Here is a 27,656-nt window from a genome sequence, read left to right as displayed (position 1 = left end):
AACTAGCCAATCACTTAATGAGTTTCAAAATATTAATTTGGATCGAAAAGTTTAGACCAAGCTAATTTCAGCAAAAGTCTGCGACCAAAAAGCCTCTGCGGCTAATTTATTTATTGTTTCCTTCCCAGTTAACTTATGGTTTCAGGATTTAATAAGGGTTTAAAAGATAAATCAAACACAGATAAAGATATTTTTCTTTAAATTTAATAATGTTTTATTCACAGTCATTTCTTAAGGCTTAATCTCAGGTAGTTTTTGGCTTGGTCTAGCCGCGGAATCCGCCGCCACCCGCCGAAGCGGAAGAGGAAGAAGAGGCGCTGGCAGAGCCGCCACCACCTCGTCCACCGCCACCACCAGCAGACGCCGAGGAGGAGGACGACGCGGAAGCAGTTCCGCCACCGCCGCCGCCGCCTCCGAAACCGCCGCCAGGACGTCCTCCGAAGCCGCCGCCTCCGAATCCAGGACCGCCTCCGAATCCAGGACGACCTCCGAATCCGCCGCCGCCGAATCCTGGGCCACCTCCAAAGCCACCACCGCCGAATCCGGGGCCACCGCCGAATCCTGGGCCACCTCTGTATCCGCCACCGCCGAATCCAGGGCCACCTCCAAAGCCGCCACCTCCGAATCCAGGACCGCCTCCGAATCCAGGACGACCTCCGAATCCGCCGCCTCCGAAGCCTTGGGCATTCGCGTTGGCATTCGCATTGGCGTTGGCGTTGCCGCCACCAAATTGGGGCAGGGCCGATGCCACAGCCACCAGAACGGAGAGCGCGACGAATAGTTTCATTTTTCCCTTTCCTCGAGTTGTTGCCGCTTCGAGAGTGGTCCACACACTTGGCCAATGCAACGCCGGTCGCCGGCTTTTATTCAGTTCCGCGCCAGGGAGGCGATCCGCTGATCTCCCGGTGATCCACCCGCAAGCGTACTCTCCGCACTAATCCGACGCCAGTAGAAAAACAAACCAACAAAAACAATTTAGAAAAAGACAGAGCGAATTATCAATATTTATAGCTCGGCTCATTAGCAGGTTCGGTGCGTCCGACCGGCGGACCCTACGCAAAGTAGACCCGGCCTGTCGATCGCCGCTGCAACCGGTTAATCCCAGAGTCGAGAGCAGAGCACCTCGGACGTGCCCCCTTCTCCAGCCGTCCATTAGATCGACAGCATAACGATGGATTTCGTGCCAGTGATGTCATATATCACAGTAGTTTCGGATCGGAAAGTGTAGGGAGGCAGGTAGCAGACACATATTTCCTCAGGCTAAACTACACTTCAGGTAGATTTATGAAAAAGTACTTAGGGAAAGCCCACATCTGCTGTGTAATGTGCTGATACCTCGAAGATTTCTAACAAAAATCTTTACAATATTTCACAATAATAATCAATCTTCAGTCGACTCATTATGGGTAATAAGCAACTATCTTTTATATATAAAAAAATATTGGTTTCAGTTTTTATTAATTTTTTATATAAGTTATGAATTGTATTAATCAAACCTTTTGTATTAATAAAAAAAATATATGTTTCAGTTTTTATATTTTTTTTATAAGTTAAGAATTGTATTAATCAAACTTTTTAACTAAAGTTTGGTTTTTTTCAATTCCAAAAGCGATTTAATTTTGCAAAGAAACCAAAAAAATAATAATAAAACTTTAAATTACACTAGAACTAGTTCATTTTAACCATCTCTAGGAAGCTTATACTTAATTCTCTTTATTGTATCAAAAGCAGATGACTGATTTTACTGTCCAGTATAATTTATGAAATTTTTTGCTTACCTTTTACCCATCTGTTCAGCTTTTAAACGCTTTTGTTTTTTTGCGAAGCACAGCTTTTTATTTGTTTGTTTACTTAAGCTTCCATAAAAGCCGAATATAATTGATAATGTTATAAAACGTGTATTTGGTCAAATCTGAAATGTTAATTATTCTAATTAATACAAGAGACATGATAAAGAAAACACAATCCCGAAAATTTGAAATTCAAATGAATCGATTTTTTTAATTGTGTTTGTTCAGTTTTTGGGAAGCAATGAAAAAATAGCAATAATCCAAAGAGTGGATCGTTTTGAGGGGAGTCCCAATTGAAAGTGAGCCAAGTGATCTTTTGAGTTTCAGTAGGGCATATAAATATGTAACAGGGCACTTAAAAGTCTCCTACATCCGAAAACCCGCATCAGCCAAGCTAAATTTATCAGAAAGTTTGACACATGTATGCGCAACTATTTTTATTATATTTGCTGACTTATATGCATAAATTAACGGCAATTTTATGCAGATTATCCTCTTTCGGAAGCGTACATAAAAAGTTTTAAGAATAATATCAAAATTGAGGGTTCCTGATTCTGTAAGAATTCTACAGTTCAGTAAATTGTGACTGCCAAAGTTGAAGCCAATTATACAGATTTTTAAGTAAACAATTACTAAGTTGCATTTGAGTGTGAATGGTATTTTTAAACATATATTAAAACAAAGCTTAAATTGTGGGAATATGCCGAGTCGTATTGTTTTTAATATCCCAAGAAAAAGAATATTACAAATTTAAAGCAGAACGAAAGGTTCTTACGGTAATGCTTTAATAATGCGTCTTGTATTAAAATGTTTTTGTTTGAAGCTAAATACAATTTTAAATTTTTTTAATAACAACATAAATGAAAAGATTTTTCATATATAATTTATTGTTCTAAAGAAAAATATTACAAAAAAATTTCTCACACTTTACACATCAACAAAGTCTTTGTGCAAAAAGAACTAGTAAAAATAAAAAAAGCTACCACAAAAATGATGCTGCAAATATTTTTTAAACTACTTTTCATTCACTTATTTTCTGGCAATAACGTAATAATTATTCAAAATAGAGTTTTCCATTTTCGGGCAATAAAATACGCTGTATTAGGATTTAGATTTTTTGTATTTCAGACTTTCTTCAATCGTTTATATCACTTTATAATAACTTAACGTATCTTAACTTATGGCTTCTCATCTCAGTTAACCGAAGAAGCCACCGCCGGCGGCCGAGGCGGATGAAGAGGCGGATGAGGAGGCGGCTCCACCACCTCCTCCTGCTGCAGATGCGCTCGATGAGGCGGAGGCTGAGGCAGCACCACCGCCACCGCCGCCACCACCAAAACCACCACGTCCACCGCCGAAGTGGCGACGGCGGCCGCCAAATCCTCCACCGAATCCACCGTAGGGATTACCGCCAAATCCGCCGTAGGGTCCTCCTCCATAACCACCATAGCCGGGACCAAATCCGCCACCACCAAATCCGGGTCCGCCGTATCCGCCGCCAAATCCGGGTCCTCCGAATCCGGGGCCTCCAAATCCGCCACCTCCGAATCCGGGTCCGTATCCGAATTGCGGCAAAGCCGAGACGACTGCCACCAACAGAACAAGAACAATCAGGGTCTTCATTTCGCAATTTGTTCCTTGGGTTTAATGGATTTAATATGTGCGATCACTAGGTTGCCTTTACTGGAACTGACGGACTTTCGGCCGATTCGCTAAAGTATTTATACAGCCTGCATTGTTCCAAAAGTCGTCACATACCGGCGAGTCAAATTTGAGGCGAGATGGCTGTGATAAATGCTTTCGGCAGCTTGGCCGATCACCTACCGGTTTTCTTTTTATTGTATTCCATTTGCTCTCAGATCTAATTACACTAGCTTACAAAAATTTTTGTAATAAGCGACTTTAAATTTAACTGGTTTAATTAGTAGAATAAGTGTCTTTTTTCTCCATTTATTTTTAACTAAATTTAAACGTTAAATGAAAGAATTGTTTATGATACATGTTAGTTAGCAGTTCTTCCCCACAAAAACCGTAAATAATTTTTTTAACGAATCAAGTGACTTAAGAAATGTTACCAATTAGTCACTTCTTTTCTAGAAAATATTAGAAATGTTATAAAAAAAGAAAGGAAATGGTTAATTTTCTTAAAATTATTAATAACAATAAAATAGAAATAAAAGGTTCAGTGGCTTATTCGACCATACTCTTTGTTAACAAATGCATAAATACTTTGCCGCATAGTGCTGGTGGTCAAGTCTGTGATGCTTTTTGCCGGGTGGTTCCCCATACACGCTCCGAAGTATGAAAAGGCATAATTATCGACCCACGCCCATTAGGTGACCCATGTGTTAGAGTTCGAGAAACGACGCCCAACGTGTTTACAGACTCAGTTTAAACTCGGCTCTTCCTGATCTGCGTAATTTCCCACCGAAAATGATGAGTACTCTCCGCAGGTTGATTTTTTCTAATGCCGATCATCTGACAAGTTCATCTTGAAGAGTTTATTCCCCTCTATCTTGTTTTGTTCGTCAGAAAGCGGTTTCGATGGCGATGTTTTTTAAAACGCTGCTCAAGTGGAGTGGGCCAGTTGGAGGTGGTGAGATCACTGACAGATAGCCGATGAGTATTGGACATTTCTCTGGGTTTCGCGGTCATTCTGCACAAAAGATGGATCAGAAAGTAATTTCGTTTCGATCGCACAACACATAGGTTTTCTGACTTGGTAGTGATTGATCGACAAATAATATTACCGGGAATTACTAATGTTAATAGAAAAGAAAAGTGCAAAAGTAGTTAATTCAAGTACTTCAATTAATTAAAAATGTTCTTTAAAATTGTTTGTGTTTTAAAAAAAATGAATCCTAAATATCTGAAAGTACCAGTAAATTTTCCAATCCTAAATCAATAAAAACATCTCATTATCTTTATGTGTAAAAATAGTGCATCATCAATATTTTATATTCAGTGAAAGTAAATTTAAGAGTTTAAAAAATAAACAAAGCTTACTACAATTACTACAATTGGAAATAATAGCTATATGTCTCAACTTATTTTTACTTACTGACGACCAGCAATTGTGATCAGTTTCACCCAAGCAAATAAATCCGGCACTTACACTTGCAATGAGTAAAAAATAGTCCCGGAGTGAAATCTCCCATTCATGGCTACTTTAAGCTTTACGATCTCTTAGCAAAACGATATGTTTACACCGATCATTAGGGAGAAAAAATCACACATTTTAATGAGACAGCACACGATAGCAATCGCAAAATCCCCATATCTCGGGCTCTTCGAGATCTGAGTCTTAACAGTCCATAACAATAAAGCCTCCCATGCGCAGCGAACAAGATTTCGGGGGCTGTTAATTAACAAAACAACAAACACAAATATCGCATCTATATAGAATTAGAATACAGGTGGGCAAAACCTGTTTTAGTGTCGTCACAGCAAACTTTGAGTTCCAGAGATGATCGGAGGCTTGGGTGACGATTAGCGACTCATATTTCGAAGGGGTTTTCCAGGTCAGAAGTTGTGATAATAGAATTAGCAAAGTATTCAGAATTCGGTGATTTTTGGAGGCCGATTAAGTCAGCGGTTAATCCTGAAACACAGAAGCCTATTTGTACTTTGAACCCACATTAATTAAAGTCATTAGTTTGCCGGCGATTTGAATTTTGTTTTCGCTGTTTTTCTTATGCAAAAAGTCGGCAACATAATCGCCTAATTAAACCGGTCGGTCCCTGGATCGTTTATTTATTTATATTTTTCCTTTTTTGCCACACTTGCGGTGAGGCTTTTTGAACATTTATATAAGCCCGAGCTTTGGGCGTTATGTGATTTTTCTCCAAGCGACTTCTTTGTATTGCCTGATTGATGGTATAAAAATGGCGCAGTAGATGAATAGTTTTAAAAAATCTAAATAATTAGCTGTCTAAGCTGGCAATTCAGGTGAACACTTTCCAAAACCAATATACCGCGAATAAATAACCCGAGAACTTTAATAATAAACTGCCAGGGCAAATATTAGTTTATTAAAATCAATCAAACTGAAATAATTTGAGCCCAGGAAAAATGAATATTATCACATTAGCCAGAGGGCTGCAACGTTCGCCATGACAACATGAAATATTATTAAAATGCCAACTAATGAACGTCATGTTAATTATGTAAACACACAAGCGCCCGCAATCAGGGCTCTGTAATATTTTCGCATTTTAGCCCGGCGTTTATTGTTATTGCCATTTTCCATAGTTTTTCCACTTGGCTCTGCAAATTGAATTACCCGCGCCCAGGCAGTACAAACTTTTCAATTATCCCGCCAGCGGGCTAATGAACAAAGCGATCCGGCCGGGAAACCATTCGGTTATGGATATGGGCTGGCCACCACAGACTAGAGTTCGATATGCAATCTGAATTATTTAATTTTAATTAAATGCCGGCCGGCAGAGCCGAAATATATTGCCTACATTCGGGCGCTGGAGTTGTGGGAGATCGGATTTGAAATCGGGAATGGAATGCGGCATACTTTGAGGCACCACCTGAGATGAGGCAGAGTGGAAGGCTGAACACTCGTATATTTGCATCGGCGGCACATTGATAAACATTTCGCATTTATTTTATTGCCCGACATAAATTTGCAGCAAACAAAGGACAAAGGACCCGGCCATATTGTCAGTGCTACAAAGGCCAACAACTGTTGCAGCAGCGACTCTGTGGCAAACCGCCAACAGACTGTTGGCCCAACTTCCGCTCTTCCGCTTATATGTTGCAAAACTGCACCACAGGGGTTCATCGTCCTTGTGCAAATTGCTCTCGCAGTTTATTGCTGGGTCCAGACTCCGGACTACAAACTCCAGACTTGGAACTCCGGACTCCAGATGCTGCTCCTCCGGCAATAAAAGTGCACTTTCAGCCCGAGTCTGAAGCCAAAGGCAAAGGCGAAGCAAAGAAGCTTGCTTAAGATTTCAATTTGCTGCCATTGTGTGCAACAATTTGCAATAGTAAAACTTTACTTAATGATAAATGTTTGTGGGGGACACATAAAATCCGAGAAGAGCGCAGTCTGTCTTGGCCATTTAGGAGATTTATGTGTCCATGAGCGGCATCAATGTCTTCGGTTGCCGGCTAATACAACTCTCTGCCACGGTCCCCTCTAATAGGCCATTAATTTTGTCGAAAACTTTGCATGTCAGATTTCCCAACCGCCAAAAGGGAGCAAGTTTTCCCCCACCTTATCCTAATGGCCAACCACTGCTTCGCGGGCAAATGTCTTCCATCAAGGACATCACGTAACTTTCACACTTTTCACCGGGTTTCACGTTAAGAAAAAATTTCACAAGACCTTTAGTAGTTTGAATTAGGGGAAGTCGGTTTTCGTATAAATAATAGAATACAAAATCTAAATTTATACAAGCTAAGGTACGCACAAGATCATAAATACATTAATATATTTTTGTTAAATTAAATTTGTTCAACTAATTGATTTGGTTTTTTTTTATATAAAGTTCATATGAATACCAGAAGGTTTGATAGAAATCAAAATATTGCCTTTTTTGAACTTGAAAAATAAATTCTATAATTATTTTGCAAAGGTATAATTCATTTTAAATTTCCAAATTTACACAAGGAAAAAAGGGAAAAATTGATTTTCTTTATATTAAAACACTCCCCAACTAACTTTCCACCAACTTAATTAAATAAACGAAGTATTATTTAAAGTTTTTAAAATTAGTTTAAGGTCAAACCAAAACTAATCGTTTTATTGAAATCGAGGGTAATACTTTCAAGCGATTTAGGGAATTACAGGGTCACTTGGCTTGGGTGACTGCGACTAGCCGTGGTATCCTCCACCAGCTCCCGCGGATGCACTGGCCGAAGCAGAGGCGCTCGCACTACCTCCTCCGTATCCGCCACCTCCACCACCGCCAGGTCCGCCTCCGTAGCCACCTCCGGGCTTTCCTCCGAAGCCACCGCCTCCGGGTCCGCCTCCGTAGCCGCCACCTCCTCCTCCGCCGCCACCGCCGCCGCCTCCGTATCCGCCGGAACCGCCTTTGTATCCGCCACCTCCTCCGTGCTTGTGACCATGTCCGCTCAGACCGCCTCCAAAGTGGCCACCACCGGGTCCTCCGCCGGGGCCAAAGCCGCCTCCTCCGAAACCGGGTCCACCGCCTCCGTGTCCTCCACCTCCGTGTCCTCCTCCACCGATTCCACCTCCACCGATTCCACCTCCGCCGATTCCACCTCCGCCAATTCCGCCTCCTCCAATTCCACTTCCTCCGTGGCCTCCTCCTCCAATTCCTCCACCTCCGATTCCGCCTCCTGGTCCAAAGCTTCCGCCTCCGTAGCCGCCACCTGGCTTTCCAAATCCGCCACCAGAAGCACCGGCCGATGAGGACGCAGAGCTTCCTGCTCCACCGATACCTCCTCCCGAACCGAATCCAGGGCCGCCACCAATTAGGCCACCTCCGCCGGAATGACCGCCTCCACCTCCTGAATGACCGCCTCCTCCACCTCCTGAATGACCGCCTCCTCCGCCGATTCCTCCTCCGAATCCAGGACCTCCACCGATTCCGTTGCCTTCACCACCATGACCGCCTCCACCGCCGAATCCGGGTCCTCCACCACCACCGCCGGCATGAGCATCACCACCAGCGTGGGCACCACCACCGCCTCCGCCGGAATGACCGCCTCCACCGCCAATTAGTCCGCCAGATCCAAAGCCAGGACCTCCTCCGACGTCACCGAATCCAGGACCTCCACCACCACCGCCGGCGTGGGCACCTCCACCGGAAATAACTCCTCCGCCAGAGTGACCGCCTCCACCGAAGGGACCTCCTCCAATTGATCCGCCGGAAAGTCCGCCGGCAGAAGCGCCACCGTGTCCACCAGATCCACCGAGACCGCCGGATCCGAATCCGCCGCCCAGTTTACCGCCTCCATCGCCGCCGGCAGCCGCTCCTGCTGAAGCGGATGCAGAGGAACCGGCGTATCCTCCGCCTCCACCGCCGCCGTAACCACCTCCTCCGCCTCCGTAACCGCCGGCGGAGGCGAACGCCACACAAACACTCAAGACCACAAACAGACGCATCGGAACCTTTGCCTGCAGCTCACTAACTGTGCTCCCCACCCAGATGCCGGCTTTTATAAGAGATTCCGATTGGCAAAAAGCACAAATAATAGCAAAATACTTGCGAAAAATTTCGCAGAGCGCGAGTAAAAAAGAACAGCAATCCGAGTCACGTTCCGAGTGCTGGGATCCTAGGGTCACAAACAGGCAAAAACTCAAAATAAACTAGCCAGCAAAATATATAATTTAAAAAAAAAAATATGTATTATCATAAAAAAAGTGCGAAAAACTGAAATCAGATTCAAGTTTTGTGAATATAAAAACTCAAATAGAAAAGCAGTCTTTAATTTTTTACTTTTAAGATAAGAGATAGGTAATTAAATATTTTTTTTTATATATTTTTTATCACATTTATAATGTACTTTCTTAACCCTATTTTATTAATTATTATTAGCCTAATAACTTATTGGTTATTAAATTTAAATACAACAATTTATTTCATTTGTAAATCATTATTGGACATGACCTTCTGAAAGAGTATTGTTTATACAAAGTATAGGTAATTTGTGCTGCACAGTGTAATTATCTCCCGTAGAGAACAACACCGAGCTTCAATACATTTTAATATTCTTGATTGTCTACTGCTGGAAATTACCTTATACCCTTAGGAAGAACCGAATGTTTGCGAAGGCGTATTCAAACCCGCTGGAGATTCATGATAGCGATCAGCAGGAATGATCGATGAATTAACTTAATGATGGCAGGTCCGATTTCTATTGTTAATTGCAAAATAGCCAGAAAATGTATTCCAAATAAAAGAATAAATATCGCTTGTACTGTAATTAGCATGAGGTAGAGTGTATAAGCCTCGTCACTATTCGAATTAATATTAGTATACTCTTATGTAAACAAATTTAATCATCACTTGATCGGAAATAGCTGCACTGTCCCTCGACTCGCCCAAGATTAGATTGATTTTAATTTAAATCATATTCGGAGGCGTTTGATGGTTACGACAATGACCCTTGGGGTCTACGTCACTCTGGTTTGATAGAGTAAAACACAATCGTAACAAAAAGTGATGCATTATATAAAATTACTAGACACTTTTAATAAGCAAGGTAAATATTATTTTGCTTAGATTGTAGTGGATATAGATGCAATCAATAATATTCGAATACATGTAGTATTTTATAGCAGTAGTAAACTACGGCAAACGTTTCATGGTTTAGTTACTTTTAATTTGAACTTTGAATTTGCATTTCTACTAGCATTTACTAATAGCGCGCTAAACTACGAAATTAAAAGACTTTTAATTAAGTCGATATAAGCACGTGTTGTTTAGCAAATTACTCAAGCATTTCCGTTTTTCGTATAAAACTAAACGCTTACTGCATTTTACTGAGGTGCTTTATTTATTCTTGATGAGGCAAAAATAATTCATAAGCTAGTTTCAATAAAACTTCTTATACAGTATACAGCGAACATGATTGTATTTATAAAGTGCTGTTTCTCTGGATTGCTTTAGTAATAAATTCCCGCGAATGGGTTGCTGTATTTGGCAATTTGGACACCGCCTAATCCAACTGCAACATTTCCAGCCAATCCACCCTTATTTCCTTCAAGTCTCAGACCATTTCTATCCAGAACGAGACTTCCCCTTTTTTGACTTCCAAGGACTCCACCGGCATTTCCTTCAAGCCTCAGACCATTTGGACCCAGAGAGATACTTCCCCTTGGAGTTCTTCCAGGGATTCCGCCGACATTTCCTTCAAGCTTCAGACCATTTGAACCCAGAGAGATACTTCCCCTTACTTCCAGAGATTACACCGGGACTTCCTTGATACCTCAGACCATTCCCATTCAGAGGACTTACTACGTTTGATGAACCAAAGTAAAGAGGATTTCCATTGATGAAGCGAGTTTCCGGGAGAGTCCTAGGTTGTATCAATGTACGGAGGGCACCATGAGCCGCAGATGCAACCTTGCTCTTTAATGCCCATAATCCAGCGATTGGGGACTTTTGTGGACGTGCTCCAACTATCAGTCCACCAGATCCATAAGAAACGGATCCGAGAGGAACTACGGGAATCGAACTAGGGGAAGCTCCAATAATTATCTTTGAAGACTTTGCTAAAGCATCCGATACTCCAGGCCATCCTTTTCCGAAGGCGGAGTCAATTTCAAAACCAACTGACGCACCAGTTCCAGTGTATCCTGCACCGTAGATTGGAGCTCCAGAAGGTTGGAAAAAGCCTGGCTGTAGCCCAGAAGTCCCAATTGTCTGACTTGATGATGATTCCGATTTCGATGATTCCGATTTCGATGAACTCGAACTCGATGAACTCGATGAACTCGAAGATTCAGATTGGGAGCTTGAACCTAAGGAGCCTGCACCAGTTCCAGTGGATCCTAATCCGAAGATGGAAGCTCCAGAAGCTTGGTTAGATCCTGACTGTGGCCCAGACGTCCCTAATATTTCAGAAACAGAACTTTGACTGGATTGACTTGACTGATTGGATGATTCGTTTTTCGATGAACTCGAACTCGATGAACTCGAAGTATCAGATTGGGAGCTTGAACCTGAAGGACCAATACTCAGTTGACCGGCAGATCCTGATCCCAAACCAGTAGCTCCTGACGCTCCATCATTCAATTGACCAGAGACTGCATCAGATGACGTTCCTCCTGAGGATCCAATATTTGCATTATCATTTGTTATCTTTGCAGAATCAGCCTGTTCCGAACCACTTTGCAGTGTTCCAATTGAAGAAGATCCAATATTTGCCTGGTTGGCTGGTCCACTGCTCAAATCTCCATCGTCAATCGAAGCTGAGAGGGAACTAGAGCCCGAACTTCCTGCAGAGCCAAGACGAAGATCACCAGTGTTAGCACCGTATGATATGTTAAAGTTCATGTTACTGGAACCACCAACGTCACCACTGGCAAGCAGAGAACCAGCAGTTGATCCTCCATTAGCAGCTCGAACGCCATCAGTTGATGCATAGGAATTGGCACCTGAAACTCCTGAGGCTTCGATGCTTAAGTGTCCAGAGTTTGAGGTGGAACCACTGTCGCCAAATTGCAGAGAAGAGGAATCTTTATAAGTATTAGCACTGATACCTGAATAACCAGCTCCCAAGGAAACAGGTCCTGCAGGCATTGGAAGTCCAACAATACGAGTTCCAGTTCCAGATACACCAAGGACACCAGCACCACCTCCAATAGGCGCAGATTGCGGATTGGAACCTGAAACTCCAGAGGATCCGACTTTCAAGTATGGGAGATAGGAAGAAGAAGCTTTATTGGCATCGCTACCGTAATAGACATTTTCAGTTCCTAGGGATACTATTCTGGACTCCGTGTTTCCATAGGGGAGCCTTTGCCCTATTAGACCCTCATCTTGATACGCTGCTCCAGCTCCTGGAGATACTATTCCGGACACCGTGTTTCCATAGGGCCCTATTAGACCATCTGCATGATACGCTGCTGCAGCTCCTGGAGATTTGATAGAATGAATAGCTTTTACTGCAGTTCCTACGGCTCCTAAGACTCCATTTGCAGCCTGAGCTCCATAAGAGGTAGCAGTTCCTAACGACTTAACAACGTTAAGTCCAGATCCTGCAGCTCCTATAAGTCCATTTACAACTTGAGCCTTATTGGAACCACGAGTATCTCCTGCAGTATGATAAGCATTCACTGCAGTTCCTAGGACTCCTAAAACTCCATCCGCAGCCTGAGCTCCTTGATACGTAGCAGATCCTGCGGAATGAACAGCCTTGAGTCCAGATCCTGCAGCATTTAAAAGTCCAGTAACAGCTTGAGCTTTATGATTAGCAGCCTCATATCCTGTAGAATGAAGAGCATTCACTGCAGATCCTAGGGCTCCTATAACTCCTTTGGCCGCCTGAGCTCCATAAGAAGTAGCAGAGCCTGCATTTTTAACCACATTAAGTCCAGATCCTGCCGCTCCCACAAGCCCGCTTCCACTTTGAGATCCTGCAGCTCCTAGAAGTCCATTGACAGCTTTAGCTTTATAAGAAGTAGCTGATCCTGCCAGGTCTACAACATCTGCCATAGTTTCTGCAACTTTCAGAAACTTATTGGTAGCCCTTTGCACAAACGATCCAGGGGATCCAGCATTTTGAGCTATAATGTTAACTCCTGCCGTTCCCACTCCAAATCCAGACACGTAGGACACGTAGCAGGCAAAAAGAACTAAGTACACTCCAGTGGGCACCATGGTTTCAAAGTCAATAAGTGCATTCCAAGAAAACTACTGGCTTTTATAGTACCTGAAATGCGATTAAACGCTACGACCTAATTGGATTAACGGATTAGCTTCGCTAAGTATAGAAATCCATATCTAAATTGCTAGGAAAGGGTGACGATAAGTACATGCAAATGTTTCTTAATAAAATTTTGTAAGCATAACTTGGAAATCAAACCTTACGAAATATTAAACGAAATATGGAAAAACTATAACTAAAATAAGCATGATATATACTATAGAAGTAACTCTTAAGATACACAAATTTGGTGATAATTTCGGAAAAAATGTATAGATACCGATTAAAATGAAAGCTCACTAGCTGATAGAAAATTCACTTGTACCCTTAACCTCCTACGACTAGTTTCCTAAAAGAAACGTTCAATTTACTTAACACCATTAACTATTAATGTACTTTATTGAAAGAGTATTTTGATCAAACATTTAGTTGTTCATATTTTGTGTCTGTATACCAGATACCAACAATTAGTTTACCTAATCAAAGCAAGATGAGATTAGCATCGGTTTAACAGATGTTATACCGACCATTACTAAATTATACTTACTATACTATTATTACCATTACATAACCTTCACATTCTTGTAAAAATAAAAATTAAACTTTTAAAAATGCTGTAAATGTGTTGTAACCAAAAAAAAAAAAAAGAAAAGAATTTCCTTCCCCTAATGATTTATAGGCCAGTTGTTTGCGAATTCAACTGATAATGCATATTGCTACGTAGTTTTGGCTTATGATTGATAAGTTTGAAGAGCTAACTATATTTATATTCCACTCTTAATATGCTCAAGAGGAATCGACCAGGATGCCACTCTGTTGTCGCCAAGTTAGACACAGTTTTTCACTTAACTTGGCTGCTGGTGTTGCAGGAAAAGCGCAGCTGAGCCGAGCTGAGCTACACAGAAATGCAAATGGCGAGACAATGTGGGCTGAAAACCCAAGAAAGCCAACTCAAGGGGGGCAAGAAATGCGGGAGAAACAACAGCTTCTTGGCCTCGGTGTCAGCTGGTGGCCCACTGACTTGCGACTGGGGAAAATGGAAAATTGTGCTCGCAGGAAATCTGCTTACAAATGCATGTATCTTCGCCCGCCAGCTGGCTGATGTTGATGCAAAATCTGTTTCGGCTTTTGTGGGGCGAAAGAAACACTTGACTTCCGCTTCCGCCGAAGCCGCCCATGCATACTTGAAAATGCGAAATGCTATGCAAATACGGGCATCCTTTCCATATTTAAAACCAAGTACAACGGAGTGCAAATAAATAAATAAGTATTGAATTTGGGACAACGTGGTGCTTTGCCAGCTGGACTATTTTTAATGCGAATTTAAAACGGGTACCGTGACCTCATTTAATCTGTGTTTTTCTCCAAACGGAGTTTGTGTATAAATAAAATTGTGGTTAAAATTTTTATTATTTTAGTTACTATAATTATTTGTTGAATAAATACTTATTGAAAATAAATACACAAATAAACTTTGTTAGCTACTTAAATTCCAATCGATCTGCCACGAACTCCTCTTCTGGATCGAATAGCCTCTTTTGGTGAATCCTCAGGCAGTTTTCCGAGATCCTGCAGCATGCGTCGGTAGAGCATTTTCCGCACATCGATGGCCCAGAGGAAATCCATGTGGTTGAACTCCTTCTGGGGCACCAAGTACCTCGCACTCACGTTGCCCAAGTCATCGCACATGGACTCCACATCGTGGGGATGACAGAGTAGATCGTTCGTGGAGTAATAAACAAAAGTGGGCACTGTCACCTGACTCAGATTGTATCGTGGTGGCAGGTGATCCCTGTACAGCTGCATGTTCTTGTTTGAACTGTAGCTATATGGTGCAAATCTGCCTGTTTTAATGATCTGGATAAAGTGTTTAACTTGCTTAGCAGCCACTCCTGCTGGATAATGACCCAGGATCACAGGGAACATTTTCTGCAATGTATCTTAAATATTTATTTGATCTTTATAAAAGTTATATATTACGTTACCCTGTTAAATTCGTTCCAGTTGCGACCCACAATTCCAAAAACTGCCTCGATGCATAGGCGTTCTGTTTCCTCAGTCATGCGGCACAGAAATCGGAACTCCCCATTAAACATCTCCCTTATGGAGCTCCCAACCAGACTCTGAAAATATTTTAAAGTAAAATCAGATTAGTTAAGGTACTATTGATATATTATTAAGCTTACATAATATGAACATTTAAAACAACATATAAAATAAACTAAGATCCTTGAAAATCGTAACAAGCCGCCAATTTATCTTTAAAGTAAATAAGCTAATTAATTGCATAAACTTTGAAGATCGCATGACATCTCGAAATCTTCCGAGAATTTTGAGGAATATTCTTACCTTAAAATAAATGAAACAATGTTTAAGATACAAACGAAGTTAAAAACATTAACAATGTTATTTAACGATTAATCACTATCACCATAATTAATCACCATACACAGAGGAGCATTGCTGTTCAATTTGTTACCCCAACTTTTACATACTATCTCTTATTATTTATTCATATTTGCACTACTCACATTGAAGTACAGGCTGATGGCCCTGATGTAGGGATGGTCCTCGGTCTCCTTGGCGTAGACGGCGGGGGCCAGGGCCTGCATGGAGAGCACCTTGGCGTTGTAGCTGGGCCGCATGGAGCACATGACGAAGAAGGAGGTGCATCCCTGCGAGTGGCCGGCATAGTGCAGCTTGGGGAAGCCGGTGGCCTTCAGCACGTGATCAATCATCGCGGGCAGGTCGTACACGCCGATCTCGTGCCAGCTGAAGTCCCAGAACTTCTTCTCGTCCGGGTCGAGGGTGGTGTGGTTCCTCGAGTAGCGATTGCCCCGCGCGTTCCCCAGCCAAACATCGTAGTTGTGGTCGGCCAGCAAGTAGGCTGCAAAGTGCCAGTCGCTCGTAATCACTTGGCCATTAATCACCGCCGATGCGGAGGACACTTACCGAGGCTTACGTTCGGACCCATCACCACAAATCCCGCCGAGCTGTCCACCAGTCCGTGCTGCAGCAGGAAGGGCGGGGCGCCCTCCCTGCGGATGCGGTGCATCGTGAGGATGTACCCGTCCTCGGTGGTCACGTGGTGCACCTCCGCCTCGTAGCCGTACTTCGAGATTAATTTGTCCTGCAGACGAGATGTGTGAAAGGACATGACAATGACCAACAGCAGGGAAATAATCTACAGATTGATTTGTCTTTATTTCAACTTAATGAAGGAGAAACCAAACTTTACAGAGAAAAATATCCTTAAGAAATCTTGAAAATTTAAAATCCTTTGGTTTATGAAGTAATGCAAAATAGAACTTCACTCATAATACATAAAGGCTAAACAACATCCAAGCTATGTCGATTTTTCTATTAAGTTAGTTTAAATATAAAATATTTTGTAAAAATCATGCCCGTGGGATAAAAAAAAACTTAATCATTTTTTGCCAGTATTTATATGTATATAGATTTTTCGATCTTTCCTATGGCAGCTATATGATAGAGTTATACAGAAGATCCAGTATTCTGAGATTTACTGGCAGACTGACCACCAGTTGTTAAGAGGGGTTTCATCCTAACAAAAACGATCAAAGTCAATAGCACCGGAAATGCGATTAAACGCTACGTCATAATTGGATTAACGGTTTAGCTTCGCTAAGTATAGAAATCCATATCTAAATTGCTAGGAAAGGGCGATGATAAGTAGATGCAGATCTTTCTTAACAACATTTTTAACGGATGCAAGAAAATCAATCCTTAGAAATATTAAACGAAATGTGGAAAATCTACAAATAAAAAAAGCACAATAAATAATATAGAAGTAAAACTTTTGATACACAAATTTTGTTACAAAATTTCATTTATATATTCTTAAGAAGAAGGAACAAACAAGTTCCTTAAACATTCATCTTTTTTTGCACCAGAGATTGTCTTTGTTCGGTTCGGGGATTAACCCTAGTCTAAAAATACAGCATGTGCTGCGAACATGTTTTAAAATTAAGGTCAATTAATTGTTTTTTATGAAATTTAATTCGAAATTCAGGAGTCATTAGAAATCAAAAAATATGATTGTCTGATGAAAAACAACGATGTTATAATTTTTTCCGTTAATATTCGTTAATTCTACGTAGATTTTTCGATATTTCCTATGGCAGCTATATGGAAAAGTTGTCCGATTCTTAATTTTTTTCCATTCAAGGCTAGGTAAAAATCACGATGCTCTAAAAAATCATGACCGATTTTTCTGTTTTTGATTAAAATGTGTCACACAAAACTCCTTGAAATTGTTTTCAGTTATGAAACTTAGTTCCTACCACGCTGAGTGTGGAGTCCTGCTTGATGTTCTTCCGCTGCAGTCGCTCCTCCAGCGTTTCGTCCTCGACACTCTCCTCCTCCTCTTCCTCCTCCTCGTCCTCTTCGTCCTCCTCCCCTCCAATCAGTTGTCCTTGGGTCCTGCAGATGAACACACACAGACCCAGAAGAAGGATCAGCCGCATCCTCAGGTTGTGCCTCATATTGACTCAGCCACGAGTTTTAACGAAAGTGAAACCGACGGAAGCGAACTCTCTCTGCGGAATTCAAACTCAACCTCAACGCAACGCGACGCGAACTCAACTGAAAACCAATTCGAAAACCAAAAGCCCGGCTACAAAAACCACATCGACGAACTTCTGCAGAGGCCCTGCAGCAACTACAAAAAAAAAACATAAATAATAAAAAAGAATGCCGAAATACGAAAAACTTTCGATCAGACAACAACATTGCGCACTGTGACGTGTTAGCTTCTTTTGTTTACATTTCGATTGCGTCTTACGTTTTCGGCCAGTTAATTAAATATGGGTACGAAAGGGGGTTTCGAGGGGAAAGATTTCTTTCGGATGCGTAGGGCATAGTAATCGAAACCAGAAACTTATCAAGTGCAGCAGAGTACAGTGAGGCATCGTATAACACATTTAATCAGTTGTCAAATTCAACTGTGTTCGATGAAGCCACAAATTATCTTATCACACAAAAAAATCCACATAAATGCGGCACACTTTTGTGTGATTTCACATGGCACAAAAAGAAAAAAACAACAAATGGTTTGTATTTAACAAAATTCAAATGAATAATTAAATTTGCTGGCTGACTGCCACAAAAGTTTTATTTACGACATGAATGACTTTTCACTGGAACCAAATAAAATAATTTAAATTTCGAAAGTTTGCTTAAAATTATTTACAAATAGCTCAAACACTCGATAACTGAGTCATTAAAATTACAATATTTATTAAGTGCACGCCACCCACAGTTGTAAATTCAGTCCAAGCAATTCCATTAAGGTAATTATCATTATTTCTCCTCTTTCGCTGGCTTAATCACCCAAACCTTTTCGACCAAAAGCAGCACAAAAGACACTGGAAACAGACACTTTTTTTGTTTGGCCATCAAAAGAAAGTAAAAGTGTCGACCAGTTGTGGCGGCTGCCTTTTTGAATTATACATCTATATGTATATTTTTTTTATGGTCTGGCTACCGCATTACATAATTGGCATTTTGGACGGCTGCCAAGGCAAATAAAGCATTTCGCCGGGCAATTATTTTTTGTCATTTCTATTATAATGGGCTTCAATGAACGCCTTTGATGACACCTTTTATTTGGCGGTCATTCAATTACGTACGGCAATCGGCCCTCGAGAAACTGTTCCATTTGCTCAATTAATTTGTCGTTGACCAGACTTTTGACTTCGCCGGAGACAATGAAATCCAAATGGTTGAATTTCGGGGAGTTTATTCTCCTCACACTCTTCACGGACTTTAGCATTCTGGCATATATTCCATGGACTCCGTTTGGCGTGGCAACAGCATCTGTTTCCCCAAAATACAGAATAATGGGCACCGTAATCTGGCTCAAATTATAACCAAAGGCCTCCACGCCGTGATAGATTTGCATATTCTCCAGTGGTCCATAGTCGTAGGAAATAAAGTCACCCGATTTCCATATCTGCTGCAGGTGTTTTATCTCTTTTGCCGAACCGCCTTGCAGTAAATGTTCATAATTAAATGCTTCCAGTAGCTGCAAAATATATATTAAATTTTTTGTTGATAAATATTTATTTAATATTTAAATAAATTAGTAACCTTTTTATTGCTGTGGGCACTGCCAACAAACTGTTTGGTGTAATATTCGCAAAGATCTTGTTTGCTCTGGCATATTTTTCGCAAGTAGCCCGGAGGAAATACTTCAAATTTGCTTATCTTCTGGCGTTTCTGAAAAAAAAATTTATTTAATATTATATATTCTACTTTATAAGAGTAAATAATAATTATAAATTTTGATCCCAATACATACAAAATTGTATGCGCTTATTCATCTATCTTAAACCTTTATGTTCTTAATTCCATAGAAATGTGAAGGCCTTCACAACCAATAAAAATCCAAGCTTATTCAAATCATTGTAATTGCATTACTTTTTATAGAACTTTTCCACTGGAATAGGATCCACTCAGCTGATTAGCCTTACTTTCCCAGATTCAAGATCCACTAAAACATACATATTTAAAATCGTCTCAGGGGGGTTATCACCGAGTAAATTCACTTCTCAAAATAATCTTAATGTCTCTCTAGCTCTCAATAGTTTCCTATCGCTGCGGCGATGTCACGCGGTGTCAGGATTTTATCAGTTGCACAGCAAGAAAACCAAATAAAATTATAAAAAAATTTAATTATAACATTATTGGTATAACTAATGTTGGAATAATAACATTTTAACCTATTCAAAATAGAAAATTGATTATTTACAATAGTTTATGACCATGTATATGAAACTATAATCAAATTTAATTTTCAAAATAAATTCTATTTTTTTCTTTATGACCCTATTGTTTTGTTTTTTTTTTTTTGTGTACCATCCTAGGACCGATATTCAATGTGGTTTCCATCCGGGCTTCAGTCACCGCGAGATGTTCAGACTGAGCAATCGACTATCCAAGGCCCTCGGCGGTCTGCGCCACGCCTCCTCCGCCTCCGAGGGTCAGCGCACCGCCCTCTACGATTTCCACGTGCAAAAGGGCGGGAAAATTGTGAATTTCGGTGGATACGCTCTCCCAGTTCAATATTCTGACCAAAGCATCATCGCCTCGCATCTTTACACCCGGAAAGTGGGTTCCATTTTCGATGTTTCTCACATGTTGCAAACCCGAGTTTTTGGCAAGGATGCGGCTGCCTGTCTGGAATCTGTTTGCACTGCCGATATCCTGGGAACTCCGGATGGAAGTGGAACCCTTACTGTTTTTACCAATGAATCAGGTGGTATTTTGGATGATCTTATCGTGAACAAAGTCAGCGAAAAGGAGCTCTATGTGGTTTCCAATGCGGCAATGAAGGAACAAGATATGGGAATCATGAGCGCTGCTGTGGTAAGTCGTGGGTTCAAGTAATTATGATTTAATATTAATAAATTTTTTTTTCAAGAATAACTTCAAGTCAAATGGCAAGGATGTAACCATTGAATTCCTCACTCCCACTGATCAATCTTTGGTGGCAGTTCAGGGTCCCCAAGTTTCACTCGAACTATCCAAACTATTGCCTAAGGATGCTTCCCTTGATCAACTCTACTTCATGAGATCCTTTGTCACCTCAGTGGCTGGTATACCTAATATTAGGATCACCAGATGTGGTTACACCGGCGAGGATGGTGTGGAGATATCCGTGGAATCCAGTCAGGTGCAGAATCTCACCGAATCTCTTCTTCAAAGTGGCAACCTTAAACTTGCTGGCTTGGGAGCCAGGGATTCCCTGAGATTGGAGGCGGGTCTTTGTCTCTATGGCAGTGATATTGACTCCAAAACCACTCCCGTTGAAGCAGCACTCTCTTGGTTGGTTTCCAAAAGGCGCCGAACCACTAAGGATTTCCCAGGAGCTGAAGTAATTCTCCGCCAACTCAAGGAAGGAGTAAGCCGCAGGCGAGTGGGCTTCCAAATGGTGGGAACAAAGCCACCACCAGCTCGTTCCGGAGTGGCCATCTTTAGCCAGGGTCAACAAGTGGGTCAGGTTACCAGTGGTTGCCCCAGTCCAAGTACTGGACGAAACATTGCCATGGGATATGTTTCTGAAAGCCTGAAGTCTCCTGGCACAAAGGTGGAATTCAAGGTTCGAGACAAATTGTACGAGGCAGAGGTCTCTAAAATGCCTTTTGTTAAAGCCAACTACTACAGCCAGCCAAAGAAATAAACTAATCAAACTCACGAAATACCCATATTAAAGAGTTTTTAATTTTAGTGGTTACACCTTGAAAGGGAGAAGAAAATTGATTTGTAGTTCTGAATATAAAAAGGTATAAAATGGTATATAAATGTTGGTGTACTAAAAAGATTATACTAAAAGAAATAACAAAAATGCTGGACCTTTCTTTTGTTTTTAACTATTTTTCCATTAGTAATACAAGCGCCATTTTTCCCCCAGTGCAAATATTCCGATAATTACCTTGACAAACTTCATGAGGCGGCGCACCTGGTTGGAATCGAAGCGCACCTGGCGATGCAGTCGAGCCAGGGGCGCCAGTCCCTGAATGAGTTGAATGCGCTGGTTGAATCGCGGATGCACCGAGCAGAGGACCAGGAACGCATTGAAGGCCTAAGAGCAGTGTTTAGGGGGATTTGGCCACCTGACCACCGCTCCGCTCACCTGCGAGTGTCCAATTAGCAGCACCTGGCGTGGAACTTGCTCCTCATACTCATGCTCCCCTTGAGCCTCCTCCTCTACTTGACCCTCCTCCTCTGCTTTTCCTCCTTCCTTTGCGGGATCCCCCTGCTCGCCGGATGTGACCCGCGCCATGTGGTCAATTATGGCCGGCAAATCGTAGGCTCCATGTTCGTGGAAGCTGAAGCTCCAAAACTCGGCCATCACGTCGGTTAAGTCCGTGTGCTGTCGTCCGTAGGGTGACACTCCGCGCAGATTCGCCAGCCAAACATCATACTTCCGATTGAATAATTGAAAGGCTGAACAGGGAGAAAAATAGAGTAAAGTCAGTATAAATGGATATAAAATAAAAATAAATCGATGTAACTTCTTACTAAACACATAGTGTTAATGCTCAAGAACAAAAACAACAGCTTACATTTTAATAAGACCAAATGCTATCTTTTGTTACCAAATATTTTTAACTTTAAAATTGCATGGCTCTTTGTTAAGTAGATTTTTTCAAATCTTTTTTGACAATATCTCAAAGCATTTTTTTAACTTTTATTGCAATATCTAACAAAATGTATTCTTTTAAGTGCATGCCCGTAGGTGCCCATTCACTTACCCAAACTCTTCTCTGGTCCCAGGCAGACCCATCCCAGCGAGGAGCCCAGTAGCCCGTGGACCAGGAGCACGGGCTTAGCTCCCAGACGTGGCAAACGTTGCACCTGCAGCTGATATCCATCCGCCGTGGTAACATTGTGTGCCTCATAGCTGACATTCTGGGCCTCCAGCCAGTCCACCTTGGAATGGAGTATAGATTCCACAAGGAGAAATTCAGTGACTCTCATATTTTAATTTAATAAATTATATTAATTGTAACTATATTTATTGGGCACTTAAGGAAATGTAAATGAGTTGGTAATAAGAAATACCATCAAAATAAGTTGAACAGAAATTATCATCATTATCATATTTTCATATAGGTATGTGAAAGCATAATTATTATTATATTTGAATCTTCTTTTGAAGTATATTTTTTTTAATGGTAATCTTTTATATTTAAAATACCTTGAAATTCAAGTGTAGTTACGTGAAAAGGAGTGTAGCTGCTATTAGCCAAACACATACCGTGGTCCATTTATATCGCGATTCCGGCGGAGAGGAGCTAGCATTTTTGCCAATTGCACACACGATGAGCATTACCTTGATGGCGATGATCCAGCCAAACTCACTCATTTCACCCCTTCAACTAAGCCAGAAGTTGGGGTCAGCATGACGTGGATGCACTAATTGCCCACTTCCCCTGATTATCTTTCCACTTGACCAAACCCTCAAAAGCAAATTAATGGTAAAAGTTGAGTGCAAATAAGAATTTGCGGTTGATAAGCCTAGTAATTTAAAAATGATTTATATACTAGATGCCATATTTAAGTTCGCTCCATCATTTAACTCTACAATTTCTTAATTAAAAGGAACATTTAAACTGAAAATTACGAAAATATTCCGCACTTGTTATTACTTTATTTATCATATTATTTTAAAATCTTTTGTATTAAATTGTTGCCCTAAGTTACACCTTTAGCAATGCATTCAAAAATAAATATAAATTTGCTTTTCATTCTCGTCGCTTATATTCTGGGAAAATGCAATGCAATTCGCAATTAAATAAAGCTTAACGAAAAGCTTAAATAAAACAGATTGAATTACGCCGGCACACCCGCATTCACACACATTCGCATCCTCGTTGGAGTCCGTTTGGAAACGCTCACAATTAATTGCAGCCCCTGGTCTTATCACTCAGTAATATTCATACTCGCCGAGGGGGAAAAGTCTGGGAAAAATGAAAATGCGAAAACCAGGAGTAACAGCCAGAGAGACTCGGCAATCCAGTTGCAATTGCAACTCAGGAACAGAATGCCCCGCTCCCCTGTTCACATTTATTTACTTATCGCTGGAAGATAACAATTGACTACGCGGACAACAGAAAAAATCCCAGCGAACTTTATTAAAATTACGCTCGGGAAAAAAGGAACGGGTTGTGGAACACCGACTGAACAAAAGGCCAAAGAAACCGATGTGAGCCAAGAGCAAGCGCCAAATTAAATGGGATACAAAAAAGTGAGGGGAGAATACAACCACAAGGCTGAGGGGACGGTGGCTTTTCGGATAAGGTGTGGGCCACGAATGCGACTGGCAACAAAGGACATGCACTGGCCATTGGTCCTGCGTCCTGCGTCCTGAAATGCCCGGGAATGAAGGCAGTGGCATCTGTGTGCAGTCAACAGGATGCAAAGTGCAGTCGATTAACGGAAGCGCAAAAGGGTGCGAGGTCCTCAGGCCAACCTTCCGCCCCCTTTTTTTTTTGGTGCAGAAGGGGCGTGTCATGTCGGCACTGGCATATGTATGCATGCATTTTTATTAAATTTAATAAAGCTGCAATTAAACAATTTACTCGCGCTGCATTTGTCACGCCCACGCGGCAGTCAAAGTGAAACCGAGGGAGTTGAAATTAATTTGGCTGCGGTTACAACATCCAACGATGCGTCGCCGTGCGATGGAATTTTGTTTTTTTTCGGAGTAAAACGTTTTAAATTTGCATTCTGCGAATTTATGAAATGGCTAGCAGACTTTGGGTAAAAGGGAAGAAGGTAGTAGGATTTATGATGTAGCTCCTGATCGCAAAAGTTAATTTATACAAACCATCTATTGCGGAATAACATTATAATGATATTTATTAAATTACTAAAAAATTAAAAAATTTACGTTTAGATAGTTGTGAATTTTTTGCTATTAAACCAATGATTTTTTATATTTCCATGTAAATTTAAACTTTGCTTAAAGCTTATCATTTGTGTGCGAGTTAATGCCAACCAAATTTTTTTTCCTGAATAAACATTAGAAATAAAATGGAATCAAATGTAATAAGATTACTCAATATAAAATACTTGTTACCTTTGAACATTACAAAGGAAAGCTTAAAACAATTCATATATCACTTTATTTTTATTTCATAAGTCCTACAGATTTTCCATTGAATATGTGATAACATATCGGAAACAAACACAACTGTGACTGGCTCCCCATAAAATCATTTTTTAAATTTCCGAATTTTCATGCATGTGTGGAATCCATCATCGCTCCGCATTTCCACCTATAAAACTCTGCACAAATTACACGTATTTATCTGCTCTAATGACGCTTTTTACGCCTCGTAAAACATGAGCCATAAACAGGGCGAATGGAGCGAACTCGGCACACATCAATTGACATTTTTGGCACTCGGCACAAAGGTGAATCGAACCGGGCCAGCAACAATGGGCCAAAAACGAGTGCGATTGCGATTCTAAGCGCTTGATAGAAAAATCATTACGTCGAGTAAATAACATTGTGAGGTAAACAAGTTTGCGGCAAGGCAAGAAAGGAGCAGACAGACAAACGGAACGTGAAAAATGAAAATAGTAATGAAAATGGTGGCAAACAAAAGTCAATCACTTGCCGTTGTTGTCGAAGGAAATTGTCGAAAATATTTGGGAAAAGGAATCGAACCAAAAGACACTTTGTATTATTAAACGACAGATAGACAAATCAAAATGCGCCGAGGGTGACAATGGTGACGGCTGGCTTTCCCCGGAGTTTTCACTCCCGTTTCCGCTGAACTTTTCCGGCAGGTGGAAATTCTCGCACAGACACAACCGCACCCGTGAAATCAATGTAATTGACGAACTCACTGGCTGGGTAAGTGAGTGAATGAATCGTGTCGTTTATTGTGGCAACAGCTTTTCCAGCGGAGCTCGCCTTCGATTTCCCTTTTCCGCGGATTTTCCCTTTGTTTGTCTTTCAACTCAATTGCATGGCAACTTTCGGTGGGTCGCCTCCTTTTCTTTATTTTTTTTTTTTTGCTTTTCCGCCTACCAGAGTCGCTTCTTTATTTTTATTATTCCCTATGCCTGAATCTGAATTGCTTTTGAAATGTTTGCGTGCCATTTGTGTTGACAGTAAAAGCCGCTTAATGATTTCATTTTGGTTATAAATAGGATTTTTTGCCTGGATATGCAAATGGGAAAAGACTTGGGGTAGGTTATGTAAAAATAAGTAAGTATGTAGTTAGAAAAAATGGATGAATAATAAGAAAATGATTTATTGCTAAATTCTTAAGCTTAAGAATTTTATTTAATTTTGTTTCAGGTGAAACTTTGCAAAAATCTTTGAATTGTAAACCGTTGGCTTTATTTTATCCTCCTCTTTAGAATTCTTAATTTTAGCATAGCTGAGCGTTAAAATTCCCTTGCAGTTCACAAATTTTGCAGAGTTCAAGCCTCTATTACCTTTTAAGTGAGCAGCTTTTTTGCCACCAAGTATCCGTCGAATTATGTGCGCCTTTTAAATAAACAAAACGTGAGTTTTCGAGCGGAATTAAAGCAAGTTTTGAAGGCAAATTTCCACCTTGGCTGGTCCGAGCCAAGAAAGATTCCATTGGCCCGGCGAAGCAACAAGGGCAAAGTTTTCACATTTTTGTTTAACATTTTCCAAATGCCTTTTTATTTTTATTTTTTTTTTCCTACACTTTTATGCATAATGGAATTAGTTAAATTTCTCTTTGCAGCGAAACTTTCGCTGAACTTGCGCCAAAAAGTTTGCTTCCTGTTTTCCCCCTTTTCTGGAATGTTATGCGTTTCTGATGACGTTGTAGAAAACGTTTCCGTTTTGCCTGCAATGAAAACTTTTTAACTTAGAACAACATTGGCCCCGGCACTCGCTCGAATTTTAATTAAAATATTTATGAATTTGTCTTTCACCAGCGGCCAAATTGACAAGAAAGGCAGTCGAAAAAAACGCGGCTGAAATATCTTGATTTTGAGGGCCAAAAGAAATGAGGCAGCTGCCGGAGATAAATGCCAAGTGTCAATTGTAGCTCAAAGTCGCTCATGTGGATGGCTTTCTAATTAAGCCAGCCGAACTGAAAGCCTCACGCAAGTAAGAACAAAAGCAGTCAAGTCGAGTAATAACAATTTTTAATTAAAGGCAGTTTCTAGATTTATTGTGCTGATGCATTGAAAAACGTGAGCTCGAATAAACTTTTCTGTATGAAGTCATTTCAGCTGAAAACTTCCAAGTTTAATTGGTCTATTAAACTGGCTACGTCACTTAAAAAATCAAGCCCTCAGTTACAAATGTGCAAATAACATCTTTGGAAAACCCCCCATTAGCTATTAAAATCCAGACAATTGTGAGTTCATATTTCACACAAACTCACCGATACCCGCAATTATTTATTTGCATATTTATCACCAAGCGTCTAATAAATAATTATTACGACCTTTTATTTCGCTTTTTCGTGTTCATTACCGTCGTTCTCACTCAATCCGGGTTGTCTAACCAGAAAAAGTCAGGTTACCCAGCAAATCGATCTTCTATTTGTTTGAAGCAATGTTTTTTTCTGGGTATTAATTCCGAGTAAACAACAAGTTGTTAAGTCAGAATGAAATGTGATGCATTTCGGCAAAATATATCTAACTTAATGTGTATATTAAAGCGCAATATATAATGTAAAAAAAATATTTTACAAATATTTATTCAAAATGTTTTAAAAAAAAAGGTAAACAAATGAGCAATCCTTTCGAGATTTCATTACCACTAGTTCAACAACTGTTGAACGTTAAAGCACCTCGTTTCGTGGGGCCAACATATTGAACATATTCCACAACAATTTGCATTTCTTTATGGCCCTCTGAAGTATTTTTCAGCCAAACTCCCCCACTCGCGTTACGCAGAGCAAACAGCTTCCAACTAGTGCTCGACTGCCTGCTTTATGTCTTTCCATTATTGATGACTTAATTCCAGTTGATTTATTGAGG

General features: G+C 40.8%; 7 protein-coding genes across 7 annotated transcripts; 1 reads left to right on the top strand and 6 right to left on the bottom strand.

The window, feature by feature from the left end:
* Positions 1-188: 188 nt before the first annotated feature.
* LOC108100012 (ctenidin-1) lies at positions 189-847 on the bottom strand. The gene has a single exon (XM_017203719.2). It carries the CDS (start codon positions 785-787, stop codon positions 266-268), a length of 522 nt encoding a protein of 173 aa, XP_017059208.1. The 5' UTR covers positions 788-847; the 3' UTR covers positions 189-265.
* A 2,140-nt stretch (positions 848-2,987) lies between these two features.
* Positions 2,988-3,413, bottom strand: LOC108100000 (glycine-rich cell wall structural protein 2). The gene has a single exon (XM_017203702.2). The coding sequence runs from the start codon at positions 3,411-3,413 to the stop codon at positions 2,988-2,990; it is 426 nt and encodes a 141-aa protein (XP_017059191.2).
* Positions 3,414-7,501: 4,088 nt separating this feature from the next.
* On the bottom strand, positions 7,502-8,913 carry LOC108100004 (glycine-rich cell wall structural protein). Its single transcript, XM_017203706.2, has one exon. The coding sequence runs from the start codon at positions 8,875-8,877 to the stop codon at positions 7,621-7,623; it is 1,257 nt and encodes a 418-aa protein (XP_017059195.2). The 5' UTR covers positions 8,878-8,913; the 3' UTR covers positions 7,502-7,620.
* A 1,335-nt stretch (positions 8,914-10,248) lies between these two features.
* On the bottom strand, positions 10,249-13,107 carry LOC108100103 (uncharacterized PE-PGRS family protein PE_PGRS46). The gene has a single exon (XM_017203849.2). It carries the CDS (start codon positions 13,097-13,099, stop codon positions 10,628-10,630), a length of 2,472 nt encoding a protein of 823 aa, XP_017059338.2. The 5' UTR covers positions 13,100-13,107; the 3' UTR covers positions 10,249-10,627.
* A 1,430-nt stretch (positions 13,108-14,537) lies between these two features.
* Positions 14,538-17,766, bottom strand: LOC108100006 (lipase 1). Its single transcript, XM_017203709.2, has 5 exons — positions 17,450-17,766; positions 16,098-16,275; positions 15,677-16,032; positions 15,131-15,268; positions 14,538-15,074 (listed from the first exon to the last, which is right to left on the bottom strand). Exons 1-5 carry the CDS (start codon positions 17,648-17,650, stop codon positions 14,631-14,633), a joined length of 1,317 nt encoding a protein of 438 aa, XP_017059198.1. The 5' UTR covers positions 17,651-17,766; the 3' UTR covers positions 14,538-14,630.
* A 614-nt stretch (positions 17,767-18,380) lies between these two features.
* Positions 18,381-23,037, bottom strand: LOC108100001 (lipase 1). The gene is made up of 6 exons (XM_017203703.2): positions 22,930-23,037; positions 22,424-22,601; positions 21,802-22,115; positions 21,601-21,750; positions 19,257-19,385; positions 18,381-19,191 (listed from the first exon to the last, which is right to left on the bottom strand). The coding sequence occupies exons 1-6, from the start codon at positions 23,035-23,037 to the stop codon at positions 18,781-18,783; spliced, it is 1,290 nt and encodes a 429-aa protein (XP_017059192.1). The 3' UTR covers positions 18,381-18,780.
* Positions 20,064-21,373, top strand: LOC108100110 (aminomethyltransferase, mitochondrial). Its single transcript, XM_017203858.2, has 2 exons — positions 20,064-20,534; positions 20,590-21,373. Exons 1-2 carry the CDS (start codon positions 20,079-20,081, stop codon positions 21,346-21,348), a joined length of 1,215 nt encoding a protein of 404 aa, XP_017059347.1. The 5' UTR covers positions 20,064-20,078; the 3' UTR covers positions 21,349-21,373.
* Positions 23,038-27,656: the final 4,619 nt, after the last annotated feature.

The sequence above is a fragment of the Drosophila ficusphila genome, unplaced genomic scaffold, assembly GCF_018152265.1.
Source record: "Drosophila ficusphila isolate 14025-0441.05 unplaced genomic scaffold, ASM1815226v1 contig_291, whole genome shotgun sequence".
NCBI classification, from domain to species: domain Eukaryota; kingdom Metazoa; phylum Arthropoda; class Insecta; order Diptera; family Drosophilidae; genus Drosophila; species Drosophila ficusphila.
This window is presented reverse-complemented; position numbering and strand designations above follow the sequence as displayed.